The 8219-nt window shown below is 40.2% G+C and overlaps 1 protein-coding gene across 1 annotated transcript; it reads left to right on the top strand.

The window, feature by feature from the left end:
* Window positions 1-305: 305 nt before the first annotated feature.
* ctsba (cathepsin Ba) lies at window positions 306-7479 on the top strand. The gene is made up of 11 exons (XM_062387237.1): window positions 306-440; window positions 2877-3004; window positions 3095-3180; window positions 3429-3543; window positions 4685-4800; window positions 5334-5419; window positions 5499-5645; window positions 6049-6165; window positions 6324-6452; window positions 6928-7009; window positions 7254-7479. Exons 2-10 carry the CDS (start codon window positions 2882-2884, stop codon window positions 6999-7001), a joined length of 993 nt encoding a protein of 330 aa, XP_062243221.1. The 5' UTR covers window positions 306-440; window positions 2877-2881; the 3' UTR covers window positions 7002-7009; window positions 7254-7479.
* Window positions 7480-8219: the final 740 nt, after the last annotated feature.

The following is an 8219-nucleotide window of genomic DNA, read 5'->3' as shown; positions in this document are numbered from 1 at the left end:
AAATAAAAGTAGAGGCAGATTTTAAACTTACAAGGTTACATTTGAAAGTACAGTGGTGTCCTGTTGTCAGAGAGGGGGGGCTTCGTCATCACCTATCGGTCATATTAAAGCACTGCAGTTCCACGGTGTCCCACTGGTGCGAACCGCCTCATCGTTACATGTGCTTTCGAACCAGTTATACAAATATAATGATTATTTTTCTCATGTTTCCAGACACTCAGACACCTGAACAATAAAAAAAAACCAGAGGAGTGGGGCTGGTGGTCCGTTGGTGGGTTTGGTATCGTCACTGATCACATGAGCAGCGATCATGTGACTGTGTCACGTGCTTTGCGGAATAAATATTCCGGGACCGTGTCTCTCTCTCACACTTTGTTGTCCGGGGTCCCGCAGACAGGACAGACCCACTGATTCAACATCACGCTGCAAACAAAATACAGGTGAGCGGTTTTATTTACTATAGTAAACTGTAGTTTAACTATAGTATGTGGTTGTTGTTGTTTGTCGACATGAAGCGGCCTCAGTGTGTAACAGACATGTTTACACCGTGTGTCAGCACTTTGTTCAGTCTGTCCCAGCTCCTCATGAAGCAGCAGCCTCCACACAGTGTAGAAACAGTGTTCAGCCTCCACACTGATCGAAAACAAAGAGCAGTTTAAACCTGTTTTGTGTCAGCTCACGTGTTGTTACATGTCGACCCACTTCAGCCTCATGCTCACAGGGGACATGTGTTACCAACAGGTAGGTCATTAGCTCAGGGAACATAACTTGATATCTAAAGTCAGGTGATTGTGAAACTTAACGCTGAAGAGTCGAGCACAGTAAACTGGGCGAGGGAAAGTGAAAGTGATTTGGAACAAGCAAAAGGAACAGATTTATAAATATGTCAAAGGGGAAGAAAACCTGTTACTGAAACTGGTGAACATTTTTAATAAACAAAGTTTATATATTTGCTAGTACAGAGAAATAGGGTTTGATCGTTTTTTTATTTGAATTCTATGGTAAGTCACGCCTCACCAGGCTTCCTGTCATCAGGCCTGTAGTTCTGTGATAAAGGAGGAAATTAGTTCGAATTCTTACCACATAGAACAAACACATGTGAGTCATCAGACAATCGGAAAAAAAGCTACATCTATTGTGTGACCTCACAGACTGCTGCACAAACAGGTCAGAGATTGGAGGAATATAAAAGACAAGAAGGACCATTGCAGCGTATTTGCCTTTTCCCTTCTGTTGGACAAAATACAAAAAATAAACATTATCCCTGTAGCTTTTATGTCAAAAACACAACTTTATCCTCAGTTGTCGTCTTCTACCTGAGAGCAGCTGGACGTGTTGCAATCCTTGCAACACGTTTTTATTTTATTGTTTTTATTCTCATTTTAGCTTTTTCTTTATGCTTATGATTTCCCATTAGTCAACTACACTAGTCTGTAAGAAGGGGCCATACAAATGAAGTTTGGTGGATTGATAATAGTGATCAGTAATGGGTCAGGTTTAACGCAGATGTTTAAAATTCCCCAACCACACATGAATAAATATAATCTGTTGGTTTGACATTTAGATGTGTCAAAAAAACCTCCAAGTTAATGCAGCCTGAGTGAGTCTCGGTATGACGGACGTTTTAAAAATAACAATCAGCAGTGTCATGGTTCACTTCTCCAAATCACATCCCCTTTATTGTTTCAGTAAGTGTGGGGTTGAACCACTTCTTTAAAAAATGATTTGAGAAAAATACTTTGGTGTCTTTTATACTTTTCTTGTGATTTTCCGATCATAATCTGTTAGTCCCAGTTTGTCCATTGTCATGTTTTTAAGTTTGCACACAGTTGGAATCTTATGCAGAAATGTAGATGGTTTAATGCCACAGACATCGGCATAGGCACCAGAATGAAAATAACTTTCTCCCTCCAACAGCTGGAGCTTCTTGTCATTTTTTTCACCTCTGTCATGTGACATGAAACCAGTTTCCCCAGCTGTTTTTTTCCTTCCTCTGAAAGACCTGGGCGGTTTTCATTGGATCATCTTCTATATTCTTTTTTTTTATTATTTGTGATATACTATTCAAACACAATTAAAGACAGAATTCTCAAAAATTTCTGACAAAGCTTTTCTTCTGTTCAGGCCTTAGCACGGACAATATCCTCACGTGTTTTCGTTTTGTAAGTCGTTTATTGTACATGTTTACTGATGCAGTGAGTTTAACTTCTGGAAAACACTCCACACTAGCATGACCGAGGATAAGAGGTTTTATCTGCTCTGTGTGTCTGTGAATGCTTGTTCCACTTGTAGCTGCAGCCACTGTGACACTGTGCGGTCAGGTGTGTTTCAAGTTGTGTGGAAAAGCTTGTGCTCATGCATGACATTACATTTTCTCAGCCTCAAACTGTCCCCCATTGAGTTCTTTGTGAATGTGGAGTTTTCATAAATGTCCCCATTTCCTGCTGATATAGTGTATTTTATATTTGTAGTTCAGTATCTTCTTGTAGCTCTAACTCTATGTCCTGTAGATCTGGAGGGAGTAGAGGGTTGTCCACTTACCAGATGGATATTGGTGCGATCCTGGGGTCCTTCAGTCTGCATTCCTAAATGTCCTTGTCAAGATACTGAGCCCCCAAGTTGCCCCTGACAGCTATGCTGATGGATGTAGTGTGATAGACACTGAATATAGAAGCGTTGTGTGAATGCTACTTGTAGTGTAAAGAGCTTTGAATGGTCGATTAGACTGGAAAAGGGCTATAAACAGTAAATAGTCTGTTTGTCATTTATGGAGAAGTTTCATAATTTTAACCAGAATTAATATAATTACTACAGCTCATAGTGATGTGATGTGAATAGCCAATTTACCTGTTTTTGTCTTATTTTATGTCTTTCAGACAAAATGTGGCATGCAGCCCTTCTGTTATTGGCTGCAGGCGTGTCTGTGAGCCTGGCCAGACCCCACCTCCAGCCACTGTCCAATGAGATGGTCAACTACATCAATAAGATGAACACTACATGGAAGGTGAGTTTGTTTATCTTCTTACAGTATGTTGGACTCTTGTCAGTGGTTATCATCAGTTGTATTTGACTAAGTGTCCCTTGTCTCCTTCAGGCTGGTCACAACTTCCACGATGTCGACTACAGTTACGTGCGGAGACTCTGTGGAACGATGCTGAAGGGACCGAAACTCCCAATCATGTGAGTCTCAGTTAGACACAGTCTGTCGCTCAGTGTGAAACACATGAGATCTATGTAAGCTTAGTGTTCCATAGCTCGCATATTAGTGAGTGTGAGAACTTGTTGTTTTGTACATTTCCCTAATATGTACACTGTGTACCTTTGCTTGTAAGCAGTGTTTTCAGACTCTGTATAATCACCTGCATCAAATCTGCTTTTCGTTTTAGATAAGTAGCTCATAGTTATACTGACCTACCTAACCTCTGCAGGATTCAGTATGCTGGAGGCCTGAAGCTGCCTGCAGAGTTTGACTCCAGAGAGCAGTGGCCTGAGTGTCCCACACTGAAGGAGATTAGAGACCAGGGCTCCTGTGGATCCTGCTGGGTAAGGGGAGGGGGGGGGGGGGGGGGGGGGGGGGGGACTGACTGACTGCTCTAAAGAATTTACATTATAGCTGTTTTCAGATATGACATGTTGTTTAAGTCCAGAGAATTGGGTCCAGAGTTTACGACAAGATTGTTTTTCACACATGCACAACACATTGGGAGGTTCTCTGCACAGACGTATTCACAACAGCAACAAATCCTCAATAATCTGCATTATTCAGGTGAGCTGTAGAGCAGCCAGAGGCAGGAAGTGACGTATTAACTCAGCTGCCAAGATACTAGATCTTTACAACACACCGGCCTCTGGTCTTATCACAACAAACTATCTTGACATCTTAGATGATGTCTTCTACACGTGTGATGCCACTGTTTCACCGGAAATATATTTTTCTTCAAGTTTTCATTTGTGCGTCTGACACTTCTTAGGAGCATCCCCTGATGTGTTCAAACAAAAACTTATTTTATTTTATTTAAAACACAAAATTTAATTAAATAAAATAAGTCTTCTGACAAGCTCGCTCACGAGGATCCCCTGATATATATAGATATATTGCATCTTGAGGATTGCTGCTAAATGTCGTTGTACACCTAGAAATGACAATTTAAGGATTCTATTCTAGTGTACTAGGAGGCCTGGCAGAGATCGGGAGGCTCTCATTCAGACATTTGCATTCACACCAGAGCCTTTACCAGAACCTTTGCCGCCCTCTGAGTGAGAAGGGGACGTATTCTCCTGATGTTGTACAGAATCTACAGAAATGGGTTGTTACTGTAATGTTGGCTGTAAGGGAGAGCTGACTGCCGAATGTCGCATCCAGTTCTTAGAAGTCTGTCAGGGGGCTAATACGGAGTTGTCAGGTTATGAGAGGGAGAGCCTTTCCCTGGAAGGTAAAGTAGTTTGGTCTTGTCAAGGTTGATTTCCAGGTGGTGTGCAGACATCCACTGAGAGATGTCAGTCAGACAGGCAGAGATTCGTGCTGCTTCCTGTGTTTCAGATTGGGGAAAAGACAGGATAAGTTGGGTTTCCCAACTGTTGAGTGAAACCTGCTTTATTGTCATTTAATCAAATCTAGTCCCTTTCCCTGCTTTTCCGGGTTATATGTGTGTTTTATGACGTACTTTGGATCTTCTGACCACAGGCATTTGGCGCTGCAGAGGCCATCTCCGACCGTGTGTGCATCCACAGTGGTGGCAAGATCAATGTGGAGATCTCCTCTGAGGATCTGCTGACTTGTTGTGATGCCTGTGGCATGGGGTAAGAAACAGAGTGTGTGAACAGTTTCACTACTTCCAAATGTGACCTACTCTATGAGGACTGTAATCCAGAGGGTGAGGAAACGATGAAAAGCCTCATTGCAAGCTCACTAGTAAATCATCTGATAAGAAGATGAAGGAAACTGCCAAAACTGACCTTCATTAAGTACCTTGGGTCATAACATATATAATCCACAAATACAGTTTCTCCATCAATGCACTTATAAAATTCAGTAATTGTCATTGTGATTTCTAGTTAAACAACAATCTCCCAGCTCAATGTAATGCAAATAAAAATATTTCAGTTAGTGGCACACAATGTGAACTGATTTTACATTTATTATTAATTATTAGGATGGACTGCTAAAGTATCCCACAAGTGCGTCCTGGTAGGGGAAGAGTTGACATGGTTAATCTTAATTGTTTACAGTGTCAACAGTTTGGAAGTAGAAGCACTGAGTGTTTATTGGTTTGTCAGTTCAAGGGATAAAAACTTGGGATAAGAATGCATTTGTTTTCCCTCTTTTTCTTTAGATGTAATGGTGGTTACCCCTCGGCTGCCTGGGACTTCTGGACTAAAGACGGACTGGTCTCTGGTGGTCTCTACAACTCCCACATTGGTACGTTATGAGACTTCTATACTGGTGTGTGTGTTTTTGTGTGTTTTGTACAGTTCTGACTCCATCTTGGTGTGTACAGGTTGCCGGCCCTACACCATCCCCCCCTGTGAGCACCATGTGAATGGCAGCAGGCCTCACTGCAGTGGAGAGGGTGGAGAAACCCCTAAGTGCATCCATAGCTGTGAAGCAGGATACTCTCCCAGCTACAAAAAGGACAAGCATTATGGTAAGAAATGCATTATAAATTATTACCTGGTAATTAGGTTTAAGTGTTTTCATTGATCTTATTATTTTATATCTGTTTTTAATCTGTGTGAAGCAGTATGAAGAATTAAAAAAAAATTGTTGACAGGTGTAAGAGACCATATCATACACATGCATAAATGGTTTTGAAGAGTGTTTTCGAAATTCCGGCAGCTCTGTCCTTGTTTTAATACTTATTCTTGTTATTCAAATCCATTTTCAGTAGTTTTATTAATCAATCAATAACCTTGCATACATTTAAACACTCCTTAGTATTTATGTAATATCTGACAAAAAGAAACTGTCGTAAAATAATTGCCAAACCATAATAATGGTGAAGACACACACTTGCATAGACACACATATTTACTCTGAGTGGGTTGCAGGTAAATCGTCCTACAGCGTGGAGGCGAGTGTGGAGCAGATTCAGGCAGAGATTTCCAAAAATGGTCCAGTAGAAGGAGCCTTCACCGTCTATGAAGACTTTGTGATGTATAAGTCCGGTAAGAACACAAGCACCACTGACAGACTAATGGAGTGCAAATATAAGTAATGCTACTAAATACTCGGTACAGGGTAATTGCTGACTGCGAGTTATGCTCAGGGTTTTTATAAAATGTTTTTCTGACGTTCGTTGTTTTGGGGGGCGCCTTTCCTCCAGGTGTGTATCAGCATATATCTGGATCTGCTCTGGGTGGTCATGCCATCAAGGTCCTGGGTTGGGGAGAGGAGGATGGTGTCCCCTACTGGCTCTGTGCCAACTCCTGGAACACTGACTGGGGTGATAACGGTGAGCAGAGACATCTTTTCTTGTTTAATACATTGTACCAGTATAAATAAAAAATTTGGCACCTCTCCAAAGTCATCTTATGGCTCAGAAGATATGATGTTGTTTAACTACAGTAGTCCTATATGGACTAGTCAGACTTAATGTTGTGTACACCATTGAAATAATGCATGCAGGTTACCACATTAATATATAAATGTACCCTATATTTACATATTAGTTGTTTTATATATTTTTATATTTAATGTTGGGTATAAAATACACGCAACAATATGATGTTGAAATGTGATAAAACCACAATGAAACATTTTAATACAATTAAAACATAAGTCGATGATCCTTTCAATAATTCAGAATAACCAGATTTACAATACCAGAACATCTAGATAATGATATAAACATATTACTCATTTGAAGATAACTTTTGATTAATGTGTGAACTGTCCTGTTGACTGTTTTTTTTGTATCTGGTCTCCAGGATACTTTAAAATCCTGCGTGGTTCAGATCACTGTGGTATCGAGTCTGAGATTGTGGCAGGAATTCCTAAATAAACCCTGAGGTAAGACAACAAAACAATCAATGACCCCAAACCAAACTGTGCTTACTCTGTGCATGTAAAGTGAAACTCTAATCTCATTAACTGACTGGAATGCATGGATTAGTAGGTATAAACAAACCTCACTGATCTTAGTTAGCTCACATTTCTACCTCATTGTCTCTCGTTTCATGTCTGAGAGGCTTTTCTCTCAATAAATGTTTAATGGTATTGATGTGGCCTCACTGGTTCTTTTTTTGTCTTGCAGGTTTTTAGCAGCAGTGGCCATTTTAAATCACTAGAGGGTGACCTACTCCTGCATTTAGTAGCTATACGTTTAAAGTCCAGTGAGAACCTTGCACACATGGTACAAGATTATTTCTACAGCAAACTGAACAACTTCCAGAGTAACCTTCACTTCATGTAGTTGGATTAGCAGATGGGGTATGACAGCAAAAACTTGCCTGAGCACAAATCTTCATGTTGAATTCAAGGTTGAATTCAAGGTTGAATTCAAGGTGGTTCTGTGAATGGTCTTTCAGTTGTTTTTTTTAAAGGGTTGTCAAGGTTCCACAGGAAGTAAATGTTTTTTTTAAGGACACGTATGTACATTTCATCTCAGGTGATTGGAAGCCGACTGTCATCTGATTCAAATTGTTCCCCTGTTGTCACAAAGTTTTTCTGCACTGATAAGTCTTTTTAGAGAAATACAGGCCCTAATGTTTTTTAAATTGTTTTAAGTAATCATAGCTTTCATGCTGACTGCCAGTTTTTATTCAATCGTTTTTTTTTTTTAATTTTAGTGCCACAAATGCCACTCTACAATATCTGGAAATATTCCTTACAACTGGTGCCTGTTAGTGTTTTTAAACTTTAGTATCAGATGAAAAACTGACATTTATTTGATATGGTTGTAAAGGAGATGTTGTCTTGTCGGTCTGTAGCCAAAAAATATTGTTCTGAAATAAATAAAACATTCTTGGTTCCCAGTATGGTGTCATTCATCTTGAGCATGCACGCTAGATCCACCTCGTAGCATTTCATCTGACGGACTGATATGAAGCCTCTTGCACAAGATAGGGTTGAGTCGGCAAAGAAATATGGGTCAGGGTGTGAAGGTTAAATGGGTAATTAGGTATGAGTCTGAGCTATTCTGATGGTCGATGATAAACATTGTTAGTCTCTGCTGCATTTAACTTTCCATCCAGATCTTTTGCAAAGGTAGGAGTAGTAA

This window comes from Platichthys flesus, chromosome 1 (assembly GCF_949316205.1).
Source record: "Platichthys flesus chromosome 1, fPlaFle2.1, whole genome shotgun sequence".
NCBI classification, from domain to species: domain Eukaryota; kingdom Metazoa; phylum Chordata; class Actinopteri; order Pleuronectiformes; family Pleuronectidae; genus Platichthys; species Platichthys flesus.
Note: the sequence above shows the minus strand (reverse complement) of the source record. Positions and strands in the feature narration are given on the sequence as shown.

Excerpts from the sequence above, each read along its gene's own strand:
- ctsba (XM_062387237.1), top strand. The coding sequence starts at position 2,882 with ATGTGGCATGCAGCCCTTCTGTTATTGGCTGCAGGCGTGTCTGTGAGC. Across the intron at positions 3,005-3,094 it reads AGATGAACACTACATGGAAG|GCTGGTCACAACTTCCACGA; the intron begins GTGAGTTTGTTT and ends TGTCTCCTTCAG. Across the intron at positions 3,544-4,684 it reads GCTCCTGTGGATCCTGCTGG|GCATTTGGCGCTGCAGAGGC; the intron begins GTAAGGGGAGGG and ends TTCTGACCACAG.